Here is a 23753-nt window from a genome sequence, read left to right as displayed (position 1 = left end):
CAATGACATTGAAGTCGATAATCATTGGGTTGTGCTGTATTCGCCATTCCTCTCAAAGACTTTCAAAGCACACATTAATGTTGAATATTGTAGTTCAGTGAAATCAATCAAATACATTTGCAAATATGTCAACAAAGGAAGTGATATGGCAGTTTTTGGAGTGGGAAATGCATCTGCACCAATCAATGAAATCGATCAATATGAATTGGGACGCTACATTAGTAGCAATGAAGCAGTTTGGCATATTTTCTCATTTCCAATTCATGAACGTCATCCAACAGTTGTTCATTTGGTAGTACATCTTGAAAATGGACAGCGTGTGTATTTTACAACGGAGAATGTACATGCAAGAGCATTATCGCCACCGAAAACAATGTTAACTGCGTTCTTCTCATTGTGCACGAATGATTTGTTCGCAAAAATGCTACTTTACTCAGAAGTGCCAAAATACTACACATGGAATGCATCAGCGAAAAAGTTTCAACGTCGTAAACAGGGCAAACCAGTTGAAGGACATACGAATTTATATTCGTCCGACGCATTAGGCCATCTGTATACAGTTCATCCAAACAATCAAGAATGTTTTTACTTGCGATTACTGTTAGTTAACGTACGTGGACCGAAATCCTTCCAAGAACTGAGAACAGTAAATGGTGAAGTATGTGCAACCTATCAAGAGGCTTGCCAAGAATTAAATCTTCTTGAAAACGATGCACATTGGGACTGCATGACTCGCGACACTCACTGATGCATCGAACACTGCTCAACCACAGCAAATACGCATGTTATTTGCAATAATATTGACAACTTGTTTCCCATCCAATCCAAAAGATCTTTGGGAAAAATACAAAGATTATATGAGTGAAGACATCCTACATCATTTGCGAGCAACGAATCAGAATCCAGACATGCAACTTACACCACACATGTATAATGAAGTGTTGGTTTCGATCGAGGATAAATGATTGGCAATCACTAACAAAGGATTGGGGCAGTTGGGAATGTGTGCACCGAATCGGTCTGTAAATGACGCTTATGATCGTGATTTGCAACGTGAAACACACTTCGATGTCGATGATTTGGATACATTTGTTGAAACGAATCTTCCAAAGTTGGTTTCAGAACAACGTGTTGTATATGACACAATAATGCAAGCAATTACATATCAAAGGGGTGGATTGTACTTCATAGATGCGCCCGGAGGTACAGGTAAAACTTTTCTCATTTCACTAATGTTGGCAACCGTTTGATCACAGAATAAAATTGCACTGGCAATTGCATCATCTGGAATTGCGGCAACACTATTGGATGGTGGTCGAACAGTGCATTCAGCACTGAAGTTGCCATTGAATTTGCAAACCAATGAGACGCCAACATGCAATATCACCAAAAATTCCGGAATGGGCAAAGTTCTCCAAACATGTAAACTTATCATATGGGACGAATGCACAATGGCTCACAAAAAAGCATTGGAAGCGCTTGATCGTACACTGAAAGATTTGAGGGGAAATGGACAGCCCTTCGGGGGAGCACTCATTTTATTGTCTGGTGATTTTCGACAAACTCTGCCAGTTATACCACGTTCAACACCTGCTGATGAACTTAATGCATGCCTCAAATCATCAGTTCTATGGCAACATGTAAAGAAATTGACTTTGAAAACCAATATGCGTGTTGAACTACAAAATGATGTATCCGCCGAACGTTTCGCAAAACAATTGCTGGATATTGGGAATGGGAAGATGGCAATAGACAGATCTACACAATGTATCACATTGCCAACAAACTTTTGTAAGATGACATCAACCAAAGACAAATTGATTCAAAAGGATTTCCCAAATATCGTGCAGAATTACAAAAATCATCAGTGGCTCAGTGCACGTGCTATATTAGCAGCTAAGAACAACGATGTCAATGACATCAACTTCAGCATTCAAAACAGAATACCAGGCGAAGCGACAACGTATAAGTCCATCGACACTGTTATGAACCAAGACGAAGTTGTCAATTACCCAACAGAATTCTTGAATTCACTAGATTTGCCAGGAATGCCACCGCACATTTTAACATTAAAAATTGGTGTGCCTATCATTCTTCTTCGAAACATCAATCCACCACAACTTTGCAACAGTACAAGACTTTCGGTGAAAAAGATGATGAACAATGTCATCGAAGCTACAATTTTAAATGGGAAATTCAAGGGGAAAGATGTACTGTTGCCACGTATTCCAATGATCCCAACAGATAAGCCATTTGAATTCAAACGTTTGCAGTTTCCGATGCAAATCGCTTTTGCAATGACCATCAACAAAGCACAGGAACAATCGTTGCAAGTGTGTGGGCTAGATTTGGAGAATCCATGCTTCTCACATGGACAACTGTAGGTGGCCAGCTCACGCGTCGGAAAACCTTCTGATTTATTCGTGTACACACCAGACAGAAAAACAAAAAATATCGTGTATCCACAAGCACTCCAATAAATAAATAGAATTGAAACGACACTTTGAAATGTTTTCCCGATAAAAATTAATAATAATAATAATAATAATAATAAAATAAGTTTCAGTAAAAATGATAAAATGTAAATTGAATTTTATCATAACGAGTTTGCTTGAATTTCCTTTCTTCTGAAATCGCAGTCAACGCGCGACGGGTAAGCTAGTTATATTATGAAATATATTGATTGTATTATTATTATTTTTATAAATAAAAAGTAACAAAAAGTAGTAAAAGTTTTTATTGATAATATTTGATCAAATATTTGATTTGATAATATGATCAAAATATAGAAAGAGATTGACCAACGAAAATTTGCAAAACATTTTAAGGATTTCAGCTTCTCAAACCCATTTTGACATAAATGAATTATCGAAAAACATTCAAGAACAAAAATCTTATTAAATTTTAATGTTACTTTTATTTGAATAAAATAAATTATTTTCTTTTTTAAGAATTGTCACTTTTTGTTCTCCGATGTTATTATAGCATGTAAATAAAAATAAAATAAAAATTAGTAACAATTTTATTTTTTTAAATAATATTTATATTTGATTTAAAAAAACCTATTTAAGCTACATACTACATTACAAAACATCTGACTGTGCTTAAAAATATTTTTTTTTTGAAAATGGCCTGCCATCCAGAAAAGGTTGCCAACCCAGTTTACAGAATCAGTTACTCTAAACCTCACAATTAACTTTTGGATTCCTTTGCTACTGAGCACACAATTCTTACCAACACCAGTATATAATTTTCTTTACATTGTTATTAGATTGCTGATTTTTGTGAAATGTTTCAGCAATAACAATATAATCTGCAACTGCGTACTAATTTATTTTTCCTATTAGTTTCTCAACATGTCAAATATCAAATATTATTGGCCAAAAAGCAACCGAATAAAAATTGTGTAAAATTCAAATCTGGTAGTATCTATTGGGACATCCCTTATTTTAATTTTTAACATTGTCTTAAATTGAATTCTTTAAAATGATATATATAATTTTATTTTATAGCTTTTCATAATAGTTCTCATATTTTCATTTAAGTTTTGACTATCTTATTCTGCATACCAACATTTGTATGACTACTCCATTGATGAACAAAGTTAAAGCTGTTAGTGAATATTGACATCTAAAAAAATTTATACTAGAAAAACTAGTTAGAAGAATATATCATATTTAGATAAAAATGAAAATTAGAGATAATATAAGTTGACTCTAATGAAAGTTTTCACTTTAATGTTTAAAATTTCATTAAAAAAATAAACATAATACAGGGGTGGGTGAGCAAGAGTTCAGTGGGAGCCGCAATGTAGATTTTGCAAAATTCATGGAGCTGCAGTTCTGTATTGTCGTGGCGGATAGTATGGTAAGGTGCGCGATTTTATTATATAATATAAATATAATATAAAACAAATATTGAATTTTTTTAATAAACATATTTTGACAAAATTATAAAAATAAAATTGTAAAAATATTAATAAAAAATAGAAATTAACACTTTCAGCAAGAGCTGCATTTGCCCATGCCTGGTATAATATATGTTAAAAGTGTTTATTTTTTACACATAATATATATTATGTGTAAAAAATAATGTATATTATGTATAAAATAGATTAAGTTACCTTATGAGCAAGTAATTCCTCAACACGAGTTACTTCAGTAACATATTCTTGAATTTGTCTTTTCAACGTTTCTTTTTCACTGTGTACTTTTTCCAATTCTTTACTTAGAATCTAAAAATAAAAATATTACCTAACTGTATCATAACTTTGTGATTATTTTTAATCAATTCCTAAAAATTGAATTAAAAACAACAGCTTTTTAATAGATGCTATAATATTTTAAAAGTCATAAAACAATAAATTTATAAGATAAATTTATAGTTACTTGCCTGATTTTCTTTTGTCAAAACTCCAATATTTTCAAGCAATTTCTTATTTTCATTTTGTACAATATTCTGAGAATGTTGAAATGATTCAAATTGCTCTGTATTTGATTCTAATTGCTGTTTTATAGATTGTAATAATTTTTCCTTATCTTGAATTTCTGACTGAAGTTTACTAAAACAAAAGTTTATTAAACAAAATATTTCAATATGTCATAAAATACAATAATATCCTTGCCATAGTTACAATCTGTGCAGTTATGTTTATTTTAGGAAAATAGATATGAGTTTTTCTAATCCATCAATTCTTTTTCAAACATCCTATAAATTAAACTCCTTTTAATATTTTAGTTAATGTTTACATAAAAGAAAATGACGATTTAACTAAGTTCATTGTGATTATTGTAAACAGCACAATTGATAACTTTGTTTAACCTTAAACATGGTTATTTCTGAACAGTTTAACTTTCATAGTATAAATGTAATATTAGTATTTTTAGATAGAACATCCGGCTTTCAGGAATGAATTACTGATGTTAAGCAAAAGATGTCTACATAATAAAAATAATATTTTGATAATATTAGCAAAAATTTTTTTAATATATAATTTTATTAGTATAAAATCAACAATTGACTTTGTGTGTAGAAAATCTGCAGTAAAACTGCCAATTTTTCAAGTAAATCATTCAAAATGATCTTGCATTAAAGCAATATTTTATCTATTTGAAATTGAGTTTTAAAAAATTAAAAGAACAAATTGGTAAAATTTCTCTGCTGGCATGCATATTTATTCTAGAATATAGTGGATTCGCAACCTATCATTCTTGTATCAATCGTTTTATTGCATCTATCGGTTGTTTTCTTCAGTCCCAAATAAGAACACATATATAATGTTAATTTTTCCAGTATTCTTTGCTCCCACAATGTTTATTCTGTGTTTTAACTGAAAAAAAAACATTATCCTGTATCAATTGTTTTACTCACAATAAGGGGCACTAAATTGAAACACTGATTTTCATGTACTAAAAATAAAAGATCATCAAATTTAACAGTTAAATACTTTGCTACAGCTAACCAGTTTTTATTGTAATTTTTGGCTATTTTTTGTCTACTGCTTTATAAAATACTGTACTTTATTGGCGAGATTGCCTCTTAAAGCCTGGCAACACTGGTAGAAATTAGCACATTGTCTCGGAGTTGCTATCTGTACAGTAATTATCGCATTTGTACAATTATTTTGGGTGCTGTATGATGTATGATAATAGGGTTTTGTATGATAATTTCATAAATAGGCTTTACTCTGAAAACAACTGTTAATTTTTGAAAAAACTCAATTTGCAATCACTATTTTTATACATATTGCCTTTTCATTGATATTTCTTTTTTTCATCACTAGAGGGCTACTAAATTGTCAGAAGTTTTTAGATTGGCTACTACCATATATTCTTGATTATATGGCGCACCTTTGTCATACTTTTTAAGACTGGTAACTGCTATACTTTTAGACCTAATGACAAAATACTCAAGTTTATGCAAAAAAAAAAAAAAAATTTTGCGCAAATAAACATTTTGTTGAAATGCCATTATGCTTCTACTTGTACAAAATGTAATAAAATGTATTAATTTAGTACCTATAGAGTAGTTTTCATCTAGAGAATTGTCTAGAACTGAAACTTTTTTGGCATAGGGCAGGGATGGCAAATCTATGGCACACGTGCCCAAAGTGGCACATAGCAGAAATCATCTGGCACGTAATGTGTCATATGATTTCTGTTTTTTTCAATCATCCTTTCTGTTTATCACCTGATCATCCTTTTTTCAATCAGATTTTTTACATTTATTCGAATTAAAGCGTATTCGTTTAATTTCTTTAAATATCATTATTCGAAGTGTAAGATATTGGCATGCATTAACATCTTTAAAGCTAAGTATGCTTACAATATGGCACGCAGACTCAAAAAGGTTTGCCATCCCTGGCATAGGGAGTTGTGACCACTTGAATAGACTAAAAAATTTTAGATGGTCGCAAAAATTAGAAAAACTAAGGTTTATGTATAGGAGATAAGTACGGTAAACAAAGGAATGTGCTACATATTTGTTAATGTTTGGTATGTTGAAATTATATGAAGAAACTTAAATTTTAGCTTAGGCCCATTCAGAAGTTTGTTTTGTATCATATATTATAAGAGAGAGTTGTGAAAACTTCATTGTAAAATGAGATTTAACAATTTTTTTGTTGTAAGAAGGGATAGCAGATAAAAAGTTCATGAGATTCTGACAAAGAGTGAACCTTGTTAAGATTTCTATAAATAAAAGATACAAGTATAAAGGATTGAGATGAACGTACAATAATTTCAAGAGGCAGATGTGATAATTTTCTCCTGTAAGGTTGGCAACCTACATTGCCTTGAGGTAGGGGAGATCATGTCTGGTAAAAAAGCCAGTACCCTTTTATGTACGAGAATCAACACGTCCTAAGTGATAAGAATTTATAATTTCACTAACATCTTCAACACTTCTATGGTAGTCATGTGCAAGAAATGTGCAAGAAACTCCATGTGCAAGAAAAGAGTAAATACATTAAGTATTCTTACCAAAAGGAAATAGAATAAATTTCAGTGTTCTTAACACTTTTTTAAAATGTAGAATAATCAAATGTCCATAATCAAACAAATGCTCCATATAGTTTAGTATTACAGAAAACCATCATACAAGCTTATCACTGGAAAATACACATTTTAATACAAAATAAACAAAAAAACATCAATGTCGTAAATTTTCCATGTCAATCATTTTCCCACATCAGTCATTTTTTCCCCATGCCAAAATAATAGATCAAGAATCCACTGTAATGAAATCTTTGTTATTTTTCAATAAATTAAAAAGGAACATTCTCTCTCAGCTATTTAATTAAGATCAGATTCAAAAATATTAGTATATTACACCTTAAAAAAAATTGATGATAGTAATAAAATAAAAATAAACTAAAAATAACCAATACTCACTCTAATTGTGATTCCAGTGTATTAATTGTTATTCTAAGTTGACTCATTTGTTCCTCCTATGTAATAAATCAGTCATTAAATCAGACAAGAAGTAGATTAGAATGTCTTAAAGAAAAAAAATACTAACTTTATCCAATACTTCATGCTGAACAGATAATAAATGCTGACTTTTTTGTTCTGCTAATTGCTGAAACTGATTTTTTTCTTTACTCAAATTTTCAATTTCTGTTTGATATTTGCTGACATCTACATTATACTGTTCTATCATTTCATTTAGATTATCTGTAAATATTAAATTATTACTATTATTGTGCTGGTGAGTGTTTCCTGCATAGAATATAAGTTTATACTAATGATATAATGCCTAGTACTAAGCAGGACCAAAGTCAAGGCATAACTATAGGGAGAAAATGTTTTTTTTATATCTGGTCTGTTGTAATGTATTGTTTTATCTGTGATTATGGCTCAGTTATATTATATTTTGTATGTTATTTTCTATGACCATCTTAAATGTGTATTTGTAGTACAGTTCCTGGGTGTGTATAAGCTTGTGTTTGTGTACAAACTTTTGATATATTATATTTGCTGTTTGCTTGTCAGTTTGTGTAAAGAGTTTCAACCCTATCTGACATAATTGTATAGTCTTGTGCATGATGTGTCATTTCTTATAAATGTCATCTGTGAGTGTTGCATTTTTAAAACGTTTTTTCTGTAGTTTCTTTTATTTATGATCTAGTCTTGTAGGGCAATCATGCCCTTTCTCACTCTCCAGAGGCAGCCATGAGTCAACCAGCAGTCTGATACAGTTTTGTCAATGTGATCTTGGTTGAGATCATTTGGATGCTTTCCTTGTAGCTGCTTCTGTGTCAAGACTGCCTGATGGTGTCTGCATATTTTCTGTATTGTGTTAGATCCAAGTCAGTGTTATGTAAGTTTAATGATGCTCTGTTTTTGTCTGTAAGAGTTACAGCTTTGTGTAATTGCGATGTTTCTTGTTTTCTGTGGTAAAACTCTCACAGAAACTGTATTTGTTTGTAGTGTAGATTTAAAGTACCTGTGAGGCCTCATCCTTTTTATGAGGAAGACTCAGTCTTTATGTGGTCAACTTGGGTGCTGTTTATGTTTTGTTCTATGCTGACATGATGATATATCATCAGTTCTGATTCAGCTGAAATATATGGAATAATGATATTTCATCATTTTGAAAAATGTTTAATTTTAATCAAAAATTTGCATTTTACTTGTGTTTGGTGATATTTTATTGCTGCTCACTGCATTTAAATAAATAAATAAATAAATAAATATATATATGTATTGTATTAATTTATTATTTTTCTAATTTTTCCATCTTAATTTTATTTATTTTTCAAACGTAGGAAACATGTGCACCAGTCGATTTTTTTCTGTAGTCATTTTATTGTTTTAAAATTAATTTTGGTATTTACTGCTTATTGCCTGTAAGATTATATATATAGTTATTTATTATTTTTCTTATTTTTTTTCTAGTTTTATTTTCTCAAACAAATAAAACACATTCACTAATCAATTTTTTTATGTAGTGTCTTTTATTGTTCTATAGTTTTGGTATTTTCCGCTTACTGTCTAAAGTTGCCTACTGCCTAAAATGACATGTTCAGGCCTAGGAGTGCTATTTCCCCTTTGAAAAAGTGAGAAAAGTGAGTTGAAATACAGAAAAAGTGAATAAAAAGTGAGTGCAATAGTGACAAAACAAAGTGAAAACACAGAAGGAAAACTCAGCAAAACAGCAGTAAAAATTGTTATTTCTTTTTATTCTGTTATGGTTAAACACATTTTAAAAATTTCTGTATATACTGTAATATAGTAGCCACTCGTTATATCGCGTTTTTTTGGTCCCCTAAATTTTAAAAGCATTTGAGTCAATTAATTTTAAATTACCAATTACCACTGAATTTCTATTTGCAACGAAATACGAGAAAGAGCTAAATATGCAGAACAGGTGGATAGATCGATTGTCATTTGTTTCCTTTTGATATAAAAGTTGTTTATTTATTAGTTTTAAGTACAGTCTCCTCATTTACAAGTTTCTGTGAATTCGAAATTTCATACATTTATGTGAATTAACGGTATTGCGTCAATTCACATAAAGGTGTGAAATTTCGAATTCACCGCATAACGTGTAAGGAAAAGATCTCTCTAATTCTGAACGAAAACTTCTAAAATTTTTATACAGTAGTAACTTCATTTTGCTTTTTAGAGAATTTTTACTCTGTAATTTTATAAGGTTTGATGTTCTATTATATATTCAATATTCATTTTTTTTAAATTTTCAATTACAGCATTTATAATTTTTATTGAAAAATATAAACTACACGAATTTCTAATAAGCGATTTATATAGTACTGTATAATAAAATCGCAATTGATGTTTTGTTTTTATATCGACAGTATTTGTCTTTCAATGTCATTGTTAAAGAAACAATGCTAAATGGGCGTTCATGGTTTCGATGTTTACGTAAACGTCAATTAATTCGATATAACCTACGAATAAAATTCAGGATTGAAAAACTAAGCTTATTTTATATCAGAAACACTTGCTGATTGATGAAAGAACAGAGATTCCATAGCATGTATAATCTGTTTAGTAAAAGCCCAGAATTTTTATTACTCGGTTATATCGCGTTTTTTTTTCTGTTTCCCGATAACCAGTGGCTTCTGTATTTCCAGTAAACCATGAATACTTGAAATGTCTTTGGCTTCTGTAAATAATCAGTCATGAAAGATGATGTTCTTTTATTAAGATTATTCTGCATGTTATCAACTTCCTTCTATTTCGCTTCCTCTTGCTTTTGAACACTTAACACTAATAAGCATCACACGTGCTGCTTGTACTTCATTCATGTTCTTGCTGTTAATAGCCTTCTCCAGTTTTTTTGTTTGCTGCTTCTAACAAAACTTAGACTGTCGCATGTATTTCATTTTCTTCTACATTTTTCTGGTTTAAACTCAGTTGCCGTTCCATAATCTTCATGTTACGAACAGCTTTCTTTTGTTGTTCTTCAAAACATTTCTGTGCTCTTTTTTCCGTTTCTCTTATTCTTTTAACTTCTTTTCATTTTCCAATCGTTCTTGATAATTTCTATGCACCGAGGAAGCTAATTTCAGTCGTCCTTTGCAATAGGTACAAGGTGTGGGCTTTGGTCATACATGTTTAGTCCCTCCTTAACAATCAAAAGTGAATTAAGCATTCTTTCCAACACTGATGCTCTATCAGGAGAAAGTGCCCGGCATAAAATTGATCCTCTCATTCATGGGAACGGGATTTTCGATGCTGATTTCACTAATTTGGCTATTCTCGGATATTTATCATTATCAGAAACTGTTTATTTTTTAATGCTTCGAGATGTGTAAATATTGATTTCCAAATAAAATAATAAATCTGAAATAAATATACTCCAAATAATATAAGTAAAATAATATTTTATTAATGATTTCATAAATAACAAAAAACTTTTTCCTGCAGATGAATAAAAACCAACATCGTTGCAAAGTTGTTAACCTTTGGGAAGCCTGTGAAAATCTTTCTCACAAGCAATTACGTGTTGTACTTTTTACAACACTTCGAATATTTTAATTTATTTGGTAAATTTTATATGTAAATATGAATTTACATTTTCGTTTACTTTTTTAGTCTCTCAATTAATGCACAATTATAATCGGCATAAGAGAAGATTAAAAAATGGATATTTCACAAGCAAAGTAATCACACATTTTATGAAAATAACACTTACTATATGGAATAATTATACTTGTAGTCAATTTAAACATACATTTATGGGAAGATGTAGATGTGATTTAACGTTAACAATATGCTATGAAATCATTAAAGTAATTTTATTAAACTCAAGTTTATGAAATTATTTAAAGATAAATCAAGTAAAAAAATATTTTTGTAAACGACAACTCCATAACCCGATTGTTAATTAAAACCAAATAATCTGCCAAATTATTGGGCTATAACCAGGATAACTAAATGGTCAGAAACGAAATCTTTTTTAGTGGTAGGAGGTTACGCTACTATCTCGTGTTAATTTTAATAATTATATATTTTGAATTTAAAAGCGGCAGCAGTGTTGTCAGCTTGAGAGATTAATCCCTCTGCGTAATGTGCTTTCCCCTGCAAAAGGACTTTAGTGATTTTCTTAGAAAACAGCCAAAACTGCAGGGATGCTTAGAATACTTATTTTTAAACTCTGTAGAAGGAAATGCAATTCGGATAAGGTAGATTTTGGCGAATAATGAAAATATGGCATGAGTACATAACTTTACTCAACACTGGCTTCTGAATTTGTAATGAGAGGGATTTTTTAAGTGCATAAAAGATTTTTTTAAATACGTTAAATAAATTTTTGTTTTCTATAACCTAACGACACTGAGCAGGCAGTTGCAATTTTGAGTCTGCTCAGGGCCGCGTATTTTCTTCTAAAAAATTCTATTCTGATAGTCCGATAATTCGGCAATTCGTTTGGCTTTAAAATTATTTTTGGTTTGCCCCACATCTTAATTAAGCACGTGAAAATGACCAAAAAAGTGAGAAAAGTGAGAAAATGATGAGGATACTTTTATTGTTCTATAGTTTTGGTATTTTCCGCTTACTGTCTAAAGTTGCCTACTGCCTAAAATGACATGTTCTACTAACCTACAAATCGAAAAGAGAGAAAACTAGTAAATATAGATTGTTTTATATAAAGTGATAGTGTTCATAAAAAAATAGATAAATATGCCTAAATATTATATCGTCATGTACAAAACAATATTTTCTTTCGTGCTGGCTTGGTGCCAAAAACAAATAATGAAATTGAATAATTTTATTCTTTGTCAAAGTAAAGTAATCTATAACATCAGAAATTTGGGTCATAATTTAACACTTGTTTTTGTAATTTTTACTCCAAACGATTATACACTATTGTGCTAAAAACTACATAAAGTAACAAATATATGTGATTTTTTTGTATCTCTATGATAAAAATTCGATTTTTGGAGAATTTTTAAAATAAAATACGTAGAGTGACCTTGAGTAACTGCAGTTTGGATCAGTGTTTTGAAGAATAAAGTACAACCAACCACATCACAGTAAAAGGGTTAATGTTGTTTGTGTTTTCCTTTGGAGTTGTATTACTTCTGTTGTATTCAATATATAACTCCAAATGCCAGTATTGAAATGACATGTCATTGGCTTTAAATATATGTTTTTTATTCAACTGTGTTGTTAGTATTGAGTTTAATTTCCTGTTGTGTTCTTTTGCTAGTCTTTGTTTTATTGTGTGTGTTCTGTAAATTTGGCCTGTTGGAATCTAAATATTTGTAGATTTTGTCCTACTATTATTATTATTAAAACAACTTTATTGAATTTTTCCAATCAATTTAAATAATAACTTAATATATCTGGTTTTACATTATTAAAATTAATAATAAATATTAAATTCATTTTCAACATTGATAAAATATTCTTTTAGTTTAGTTTAGTTCTCTTTTTCTGTAAATATTTGCTAATTTTGATTATTAAATTTTTTAAATATTAAAACAATCATAATTCTGTTAAAATCATAATATTAATTCATAAATTTTTATGAATAAATAATTAAATAAAATATACATCATGTTATGTAATCCTAAATAGTAATCACTTAACGTTGCATCCAAAACCGAGTTTATATGATGTTTGAAAAATGAGAAAAGGAGAAAATTTACTTTTATAATAAAAAAGCAAGTACTGTAATTAACAATATGAATATGTTTACAAGAGCACTGCAGTTTCAGATGGACTCACAACAACTGGCCTGGTTGGTGAGGGACATGGCTCAATAAAATCTGGAATAGATCAATGCATAAAAAATTTCTGGATTTACTTGCCCTTATTCAATCCAGGGTCCCTATAGTAGTAGATAAATGCCTTAACCACTTTAGCCATACAGAGACTAATATAGCTATACAGTTAGTTTTAGATTCATAATCATTATGCCTAGTTAAATTTTTATATTAAATATATTAAAACAAAATCTAAATTTTACATTTTAGTAATTATTTTATTTCAAAATCGATCCTGTCATCATCTTTGATACTTAATAACTCATTATTTATACTTCTTTTGTGTAAAACCAATAATAGTAAACATATTTGCATCATTATATAATTAAAAATTACATTCCAACTCTTGATTACTGATAGTACAGTAAATACTATTATTTTTCTTTAATATGATGCAGATTATTGTTATAAAAATTCTACGCCATAAATTACGACATGCAATGATAAATTGGAAGACTTAAATGCATAAAAATAACCTTTTGATTATAACCAAAATGTAATTTAATAGAAAAATTATAACTGAATATTACAAATGTAAATTTCTAACCTAAATTTGTTTGTAAAGAGGAAATTTTTTCTTTAGCTGAATGAAGTTCTTTTTCTTTCAGAAGGAATTGGGAATGTATATTTGTTTTTGAAGCTTCTCCTTCATCAGCTAATAACCTAAATAATATAAAATATAATGTGCATTCATATAATTATGAATTCAAAACACAAAAAATATTTATTAAATTTATGTAAAATTATATAAATATCCATAATAAAATTTTCATTAATAATCAATAATTTGCTAAAATAGATTTCAATTAAAATTTGATTTAATACATATAAATTTTACTTTCAGATTTACTTATTTCATACAATAAAACACTATTTTAGTTCTTTCAATTTATCTTATAACTCATCCTTAATTCACCTTTAAAAATGATATGAAAATGTTTCAAATGATTGTTTAATGGCTACCATTTTATTTAATTATTTTTTAACAATTATTTAATTTTTTAATTATTTAATATTTAAAAATAATTAAATAAATTGTTAGCCATTTAACAAAGCTAATTGAATTTTCATTGAATTTTAATTTGCTTCTTTAACATGAAATCAAATATTGAAAAATTTATATACATTTGCCATTTTTATAATGTTATCATATTTTATTTATTTTAATTAGTTATTTTTTAATTTCAAGTGGATATTTCAAACAGTTAAACAGACAAGTGATATCTGAATCATGTGTGTGTGAAGTTTGAATATTAACAAAAATAATTAGTCATTGTATACTAGAATATAAAAAAATATTAATTTTTTTAAAATGGAAATTATTGATTATTTTCTCCCCTATTATATCTAACAAGTAATATTGTACTGTACATCAAAAAACATTTCTGACAAATATACTATAGTTAACAAAATTGTCAAATTGTATTGTGTATTATTATTCATAAAGAAATTAAATACACTTTTACAAATTATAAAAATAAAATTTAATATAAACATTAGCTATAGAATATTGTTAATTTATATAACAAGTTTTAAAATATACCATATAGAAATAATTAAAATGATTAAATCACTGTCCTAAATAGATTCCATTTTTGCTTAGAACAGATGTACAGCTTTTTATAAATAACAGTTTATTATTCCAAAATATTTTCAGTAATATAAGATTTCATAATCAGCAATCCAATGAAAAAATGCAGCAAATTATAAACTACCAGGTTGTTCAATAAGTTTTGTCGTTCAATAGGAGATGGCGCTATTAGGTTTGTCGTTTTATTACTCTAAAAATAGTACTACTTTTTTATAAACACGTGTGAAGTTTCATGTAGATCTGTCAACTCATTTCTATATTTGCAGCTGTTCAAAGTTGACGTGTCAGTGTATTTTTTTACAATGGAAAAAATTGAATATCGTGCAGTGATAAAATTCTTATTTTTGGAAGGTGTAGCACCAAAACAAATTCATGAACGATTGGTAAAAGTGTATAAGGACTCTTCACCTTCAATTAGAACAGTAGAAAGATGGGTTGCTGAATTTAAACGTGGCCGTACAAGTCTTGAAGACGATCCACGTGAAGGACGTCCAAAAAGTGCATCAACACCAGAAATCGTAGCAAAAATACAGCATATGGTTTTGGAAGATCGTCGATTAACTGAGAGAGATTTAGTAGAAGCCCTAGGGATCTCATTAGGCAGTGTGAGCAATATTTTGGCTGATGTTTTGGGTTACAGAAAGCTGTGTGCACAATGGGTGCCGCATTCGCTAACTATGGAGCAAAAACACATTCGAATGCAACTTTCTCAGCAACATTTGGAGCGTTTTAGAAAAAATAAAAAGGATTTTGTGCGTCGTTTCATTACTATGGATGAGACTTGGGTCTACCATCATGATCCTGAATCAAAACAAGAGGCTAAGGAGTGGTGTGAACCCGGTACTTCGGCTCCGAAGCGAGTTAGGGTCCAGAAATCGGCCAAGAAGGTGTTAGCATCAGTTTTTTGGGATGCAAAAGGAATTTTGTTCGTGGATTATCTCCAAACTGGTAAAACAATCAACTCAGACTATTATTGTAATCTTTTGGACCAGCTGGATGTAAAAATTCGTGAGAAAAGACCTGGTTTACAGAAGAAAAAAATCATTTTTCATCAAGATAACGCACCCTCTCATACAGCTCAAAAAACCATCGCGAAAATCAGCGAATTAAAATACGAATTGTTGCAACATCCTCCCTATTCGCCAGATTTAGCTCCCTCTGACTTCTGGCTGTTCTCACATCTTAAAAAATTCATGCGTGGGAAACGATTTTCATCGAACGAAGAGGTAATAGCAGCCGTGGAAGCGTATTTCGACAGTCTTCCGGATTCTCACTTCAGGGATGGAATCCATAAATTAGAAGATCACTGGAACAAGTGTATTGAAGTTCAGGGAAATTATATTGAATAATAAAATGTATTTCAAACCATAAAATTGTGTTTTTTTTATCGAACGACAAAACTTATTGAACAACCTGGTAATTTCAACTATTATTTATTTAAATAATAAAAATATTATTAATAATTTCTAATGTGAAATGATCTTATAATTTTATTTACTATACTTTTAGTAGAAACTAATAAAAATAATTCATTTATATTTAATATTGTTTCTGCAATTATTATTAAATATACTTAATTAAAATGTTTTACTGGACAAGTTCAATTTAATAGTATGTAAAGAATTACATCATGAGATTGCAGAAGACACTGTCATGAACTTTTATTTAAAAAAGCTATTATTTAAATTAACAATATGCAATAACAAACAGATGTTTATAAAAATATTTTTTTTTCTAAAAATTCAATAATAATAATAATAATAATAATAAAACAATTTACCACAACAGACCAGACATCACACTCATTGACAAACACAATAAAATCACATACATTATAGACATATCCATTCCAAACACTCACAATATACAAAACACATGCACTGAAAAAATTAGCAAGTACACAGAACTCGCCCAGGAAGTAAGGCATCTGTGGAGGATGGATAGGGTGCTTATTGTACCTGTTGTTCTCTCCTCTACAGGTGTCATACCACACACACTACACAAAAGCCTGGGCACATTACAATTGAATAGAAACACATACATCACACTACAGAAGGCCACTATATTGAATACATGTCATATTGTGAGAAAATTCCTGAATACAGACACACACACTGATACACTTCTTTAATTTCTGTTTTGGTTACTATGCCTTGACTTTGGTCCGGCATAGTACTTAGCCACCGGTGTTAACCGAGTATATCTAACTTAACCCAACATAATAATAATAAATGGTGATAACTAGATCAAAGTGTGATACCGGCTCGAACGTCGCCCGGGTTAACAAGGTCCGCGTTCGTGGGTTAGGCAGAGGCTCACGTTTCGAAAAATAGGCCACAGTCTCCCTTGGTTACCGGTGGCGAAAGCAGCACTGGCCCAAGCATGGCTACTGCAATGCCCTCAACAGATGTGAGGAACCAACCCAGCCTTGGTGTTTCTGTGGCAATGCATCCACAGACCACAAAGGCTGGAAAACCACGCCAACGGATGAAATGGACAGTAGAAATGAAGGAGTTTATCATCCGTACTTATTACACGATCACAAAACTCGAAACAAACATGACAGCATACAGACAACAACTACACCATAGATTCACACAACAGTATCCTCATCTCACTGTCACCGAACAAAGGGTTGTTGATCAAAAAAGAACAATTATACACAACAACCTTATTCCACAAACAACACTTGAACTTATCAAACAACAGGTTGCTGATCAAATACATCAACAGACAGAAACATCTAACATTAATGAAGATCATGTAACCTGTCAGGATAATCCAGCAACAAGCATTGATAATAACACACATACAACAATTACCACTAATGATACTACAGACACTTCCTCATCCATCACTGATAACATAGACATGGATTTAGTTAATACGCTCTCACTTATATTTCAGGAAACACTCACTAAATATACAGGCACAGATCCCACACAACAGACCACGAATACCAAAAATCAACACGTCAAAGGAAGTAGGAAAAACACTAAATTATGTAAACACTCACTTACTACCACACTACATTCATTCAATTTCTACACTCGCAGACATTCATACATTAGTTTATGCTGGGGCAGTCACAGTAGTGACACACCATGGACTGAAAGTACAGTCACAGACAAATACACAGAAAACACAATTCTATCACAAGCCTGCCTGGCAGAGAAGAATAGAAACACAAATAAATGACATTAGACAGCAATTAGGCAGACTAACACAATACACTAAAAACAACATAACACCCAAATTAAGGAAACAGCTCAAAAACATTTTCAAGAAAATAAAAACACACACAAAACATGAACATCACAACACACGCATTACAGAATACATTGATACACTAAAACAAAAACTTGCTGCCAAAGCACGTAGACTCAAACGTTACAAAACATGTACACTACGAAAACAACAAAATAAATTATTTACAAACAATGAAAAACTCTTTTACAGACAAATTAATAACAAAGCAAACACTGATACACAGCACAGTGGCACACCAACAGAAGAAGAACTCACAACATATTGGTCTTCTCTTTGGTCCAGTGCTGTCACGCACAATGCTGAAGCAGGCTGGATCGAGGAGGAGAACAAAAACTTACACAACATACCAACTATGCCCTGTGTTGAAATAAGCATACGTGATTTCCAATACACTGTTAACAGAACACACAACTGGAAGACACCTGGTGTAAACAACATTCACAATTTCTGGTACAAAAAGTTTACATCACTGCACCAGGAACTAGCTAAACACCTAACACACATCATCATCAATCCACAAGACATGCCAAATTTTCTTACTCAGGGCATCACCTACATGAAACCTAAAAACAACAATACCACAGACCCCACACAATACAGACCAATTACATGTCTTCCAACACTCTACAAATTATTGACATCCTGTATTGCAAACAAAATATACAAACATGTTGAAGAACACGACATTCTTACAGAACAACAAAAAGGTTGTCGTAGAAACCACAGGGGATGCAAAGAACAGTTACTCATAGATTCAGTCATTCTACGGCAAGCACACAAACAACACAGAAACATACACATGGCATATATAGACTACAGAAAAGCATTCGACAGTGTTCCACACAGTTGGCTGCTACATATTCTACACATGTACAAAATACATCCATCACTCATTGCATTCTTCCAAAACACTATGCAGCACTGGAGAACAACACTACATCTCAGGGTTAGTAACACTTCCATACAAACAAAGCAAATTTTTATTAGGCGAGGAATTTTTCAAGGAGATTCCTTGAATCCTCTCTGGTTCTGCCTAGCCCTGAATCCATTATCCAACATGTTAAACAACACGCAATATGGTTACAATATCAGACACGAAAAAACAACACAGTTTACACTGTCACATCTCATGTACATGGATGACATAAAACTTTATGCATCCACACAAAAACAACTTCATCAACTCCTACAAATCACACATTCATACACCAAGGACATACAAATGGAATTTGGCCTAGATAAATGCAAAACACTTCACATAGAAAAAGGAATCCTGAAGAAAGAAGATTTTGCACTTGGAAATGGAGACGTTATTGAATCCATGGAAGAGGGCGAGTTCTACAAGTATTTAGGATTCCAACAGGCCAAACTAACAGAACATACACAAATAAAGCAAAGATTAATTAAAGAATACCAAAGTAGGTTAAATGCTATTCTCAGAACACAGTTAAATGCAAAACACACAGTTAAAGCAATAAACACATATGTCATCCCAGTACTCACATATTCTTTTGGAGTTATACATTGGACTCACACAGATCTTGAGCAACTCCAAAGGAAAACAAGAACTACACTTACTAAGCATAAACAACATCATCCTAAATCCGCCACAGAAAGATTAACCCTTCCACGTAAAGATGGCGGACGTGGCCTGATTGACATAGTTAACCTTCACTACAAACAAATACAGTCATTGCGAGAGTTTTTCTACAAAAAACAAGAAACATCACAATTACATAAAGCAGTAACTCTAGCAGACTCGAATAACACACCATTAAACTTACACTCACATCATATGGACACAACGCAACATATAAAAAGCATAGACACCATTAAGCAATCGTGGGCTCGAAAGGCACTCCATGGCAGGCATCCTTATGATCTGGCCCAGGATTTTGTTGACAAAACTGCGTCAAACAGCTGGTTAGCTCGGGGATGCCTCTTTGGGGAGACGGAAGGATTCATGATCGCCATACAGGATCAGGTCATAAATACTAAAAACTACAGAAAACACATACTCAAAGATACAACACTCACAAATGACACATGCAGAAAATGTCACGTCATGCCAGAAACTATACAACACATCACTTCTGGTTGCAAGCTCTTGGCACAGACAGATTATCTACACAGACATAATCAAGTAGCAAATATAATACACCAAGAGCTTGCAAAGAAACACAAATTAGTAGACATCCACGAACCATACTACAAATACATTCCGCAGACAGTATTGGAAAACAACATGCACAAAATGTACTACGACAGAGCCATAATCACAGATAAAACAATTTACCACAACAGACCAGACATCACACTCATTGACAAACACAATAAAATCACATACATTATAGACATATCCATTCCAAACACTCACAATATACAAAACGCATGCACCGAAAAAATTAGCAAGTACACAGAACTTGCCCAGGAAATAAGGCATCCTACAGATGCCTTATTTCCTGGGCAAGTTCTGTGGATAGGGTGGGTAGGATGCTTAGTATCTATAGGGATAGGGTATAGGGATGTAGGGATAGTATGGATAGTGTAGGGATAGTATGGATAGGGTGCTTATTGTACCTGTTGTTCTCTCCTCTACAGGTGTCATACCACACACACTACACAAAAGCCTGGGCACGTTACAATTGAATAGAAACACATACATCATACTACAGAAGGCCACTATATTGAATACATGTCATATTGTGAGAAAATTCCTGAATACAGACACACACACTGATACACTTCTTTAATTTCTGTTTTGGTTACTATGCCTTGACTTTGGTCCAGCATAGTACACAGCCACCGATGTTAACCGAGTATATCTCTTTTAACCCAACATAATAATAATAATACAGTCAAACCTTGATACACTGCCATCTCCTCAAAGTGCCAATGAATACTTAACATATATATATACACAGTAAGCCCCTGCTTAACACAGGGGATGCATTCCTAGACGACAAAGCGCTAAGCAAAACAGCGTTAAAAGAGACCATTTTAATATAGAGTAAATAGGGAAACACGCAACCAAAAAATAAACAAATTTTACTATAATTTTAAGTTATTTTTATATAAACTTTTGCATAATAATATATGTTAAATAACACATAAACATATGTGGACTGAAATGTAATTTTTTGTGACAAAGGTCCTGGCTCTTCTGAAATTCTCCTTTTTTGCAATGATGTCATGTAGTTTCATTGATCACTTTCATTTTCTTTCCTTAAGCAAATGTTGGTAGCAGGAGATTGCAACCAAAATGCCTCGTTTTGCTTTGGCATCCTATCAAAATACGGATCATTCAGTACAATTTGATCAATGATTTTGGTTATCATTACCAAACTTTTACTAAGGATATCTGTAGAGAAATTTTTCGGGTTCTTCATCTTCAGAATCTCTATTTTCCAGTTTTACACAAATTCTTTGTTCTGCCATTTCTTGGAGGTCGTCATTGGTAAGGCTCTTACCAGAAACCTGCAGTAACTCTTCAATACCCTGCTCATCTACATCTTATGTATCAATTAAGTTGACAATTTTGTCAACCTAACAATGCAGTGATAAGCTCTTCTCAATGAGAATTCTTGGATACCTTCAGCCATAACTTCTTCCACACTCCATTCATGCATTTATCAGTTAATTCTTGCCAAGGAAAGTCGATATTTCTTATGGCATCCATAATGTTATAGTTTTTCTAAAATTGCACAAAACAAACATAGATTTAAGGGAAGTACAGCACTACAACGAATTGCCACCTTTTGCTAATTGATTTGTGTTTGGGAATAATTGTATTATATACAAATCAATGAAATACCACGTTAATTTGAATCAGCATAAATTTTGAGCATTTTTTAGGCATCAAGCACACTGCGTTATATTGAATCAGCGTTAAGTGGGGTCTTACTGTATATGTGTGTGTGTGTGTGTGTATATATATATATATATATATATATATCTAATATATATCCTCAAAAATATTAAATAGAAACCTTCTATAGTATTTATTAAATGTATGATTCTGCAGTGCAAACAATGCCGTTAGCATAAAAATACATGACTCAAACTTTTAAACCCTACTTTTTGTATATGCTTCATTATTATATGTAATTCTTATTATTTGAGATGCTTCAATTTAGTGCCAATTTCAGTAACAAACAATCAATAGCACTAAATTAAGATTTGACTGTATTTAATAAAAACTCAGTACATTTCTTTTAATATTTGCAAGTGTATGCTAATATTTATATAGCATTATTCACAAATCTGAGTTATCAAAATTTTGGGTATGATTATTTAATATCATCAATCAAAATATATCAAAAGTGATATATTTTGATTGATGATATTAAATAATCATACCCAAAATCATTTATAAAATCATTTAAAAAGTAATATCTTCAATACAGTTTTTTAAACTTAAAATTTTCAATGCTCTGTATTGTGTAAAAATGTAAAAACAGTTTAAAAATTAAACTAATATTAAAAATATAATATAAAAATTTAAAATGTATATATAAAATAAAAACTATAATAAAGTTTTAAAAAATCAAAAAAATTTAATCAAGATAATTACTTCATTTGGTCAGCAGCAGCTTTAGTTATATTGTGCTCATCTTTAAGTTGAGACCAATGAAACTGTAAATTAATCAGTTCTTCTTCTAAAGAAGAAACCAAATTTTTGAGTGATGACACTTCTGTTTCCAAAATATTTCTCTGTTTTTCTGACTATGAAAAATGAATAATAAATACAAAACTTAAAAAAATGTTAAAATTAAAATAAATTTTTATTTAATGTAATAAATATACTTCAATTATAGTAGATTTCAAATCTTCAATCTGTTGATGCAATTTTCTTTTTTCAGAGGAATGTTTATCATTACTTTCCTATCGATAAACATTGTATTTTGTAATCAGAATTATCAATTATATTATTTAGTTTTCCATTAAAATATTTTCATGTAAATACCTGTAACTTTAATTGTAACAGTTTCCTCTCATCTAAAACTTGTTGTAATTCAAATGAAATATTATCTTTCTCTTGAGTCATTCTCTTTAATATTAAATCTAATGTAGATTGTTGAGGATTTTTTGCAGCAAGGACAACTTCATTACGTAACCACATTATTTCTTTTTTTTCCTACATAATTTAAAGTGTAATTTTTAGTTTCATAGTTAGTTTTTGAAAATTTTAAAAGAAAACATCAAATTTTTAATACAAATCAATGAACAACAAATCATATCCAAAACTAATATAGTTCCAATAAAAATTTCTGTTTTAATTATTAATCTGCTATGGAACTAATTGTAAGAATGTAAGAATACATATGTAAACAACAACAAATATTTATTAAATTTTTAATTAAATAATTTCTAACATAAAAAATGTATTAATTTCATTTTAGTAAGATAAAACAGACAATAAAAACTGAAAAATACAAGAAAAAATACTTAAAATTTCAAGTATTTTTGCTTCATACTAATAATAATTTTTGCTTAGTTTGGTTTATTTGGTTATGGCAATGCGACATGTGAGTGATCTGATAAAGGTAAAGCATTCCAGGAATGAGAACTTTTATGAGAAGCTGGACCCTTTTTAAATATTACTAATATGAAGAAAACCCGAAAAACGACACTTGGCCAGCCCATTAGCAATGT

The 23753-nt window shown here is 30.7% G+C and overlaps 1 protein-coding gene across 1 annotated transcript in view; it reads right to left on the bottom strand.

Moving 5' to 3' along the window:
- Window positions 1–23753, bottom strand: part of LOC136980408 (centrosomal protein of 135 kDa-like) — a 56673-nt gene that overhangs the window by 13904 nt on the left and 19016 nt on the right. Inside the window, 8 exon segments of the mRNA XM_067276514.1 lie at window positions 4124–4234; window positions 4393–4561; window positions 7392–7447; window positions 7519–7673; window positions 13785–13900; window positions 22672–22823; window positions 22905–22982; window positions 23065–23235. Of these exon segments, the coding sequence (XP_067132615.1) occupies window positions 4124–4234; window positions 4393–4561; window positions 7392–7447; window positions 7519–7673; window positions 13785–13900; window positions 22672–22823; window positions 22905–22982; window positions 23065–23235 (1008 nt within the window).

This window comes from Centruroides vittatus, unplaced genomic scaffold, assembly GCF_030686945.1.
Source record: "Centruroides vittatus isolate TY-2023 unplaced genomic scaffold, ASM3068694v2 contig_7, whole genome shotgun sequence".
Lineage (NCBI taxonomy): Eukaryota > Metazoa > Arthropoda > Arachnida > Scorpiones > Buthidae > Centruroides > Centruroides vittatus.
Note: the sequence above shows the minus strand (reverse complement) of the source record. Positions and strands in the feature narration are given on the sequence as shown.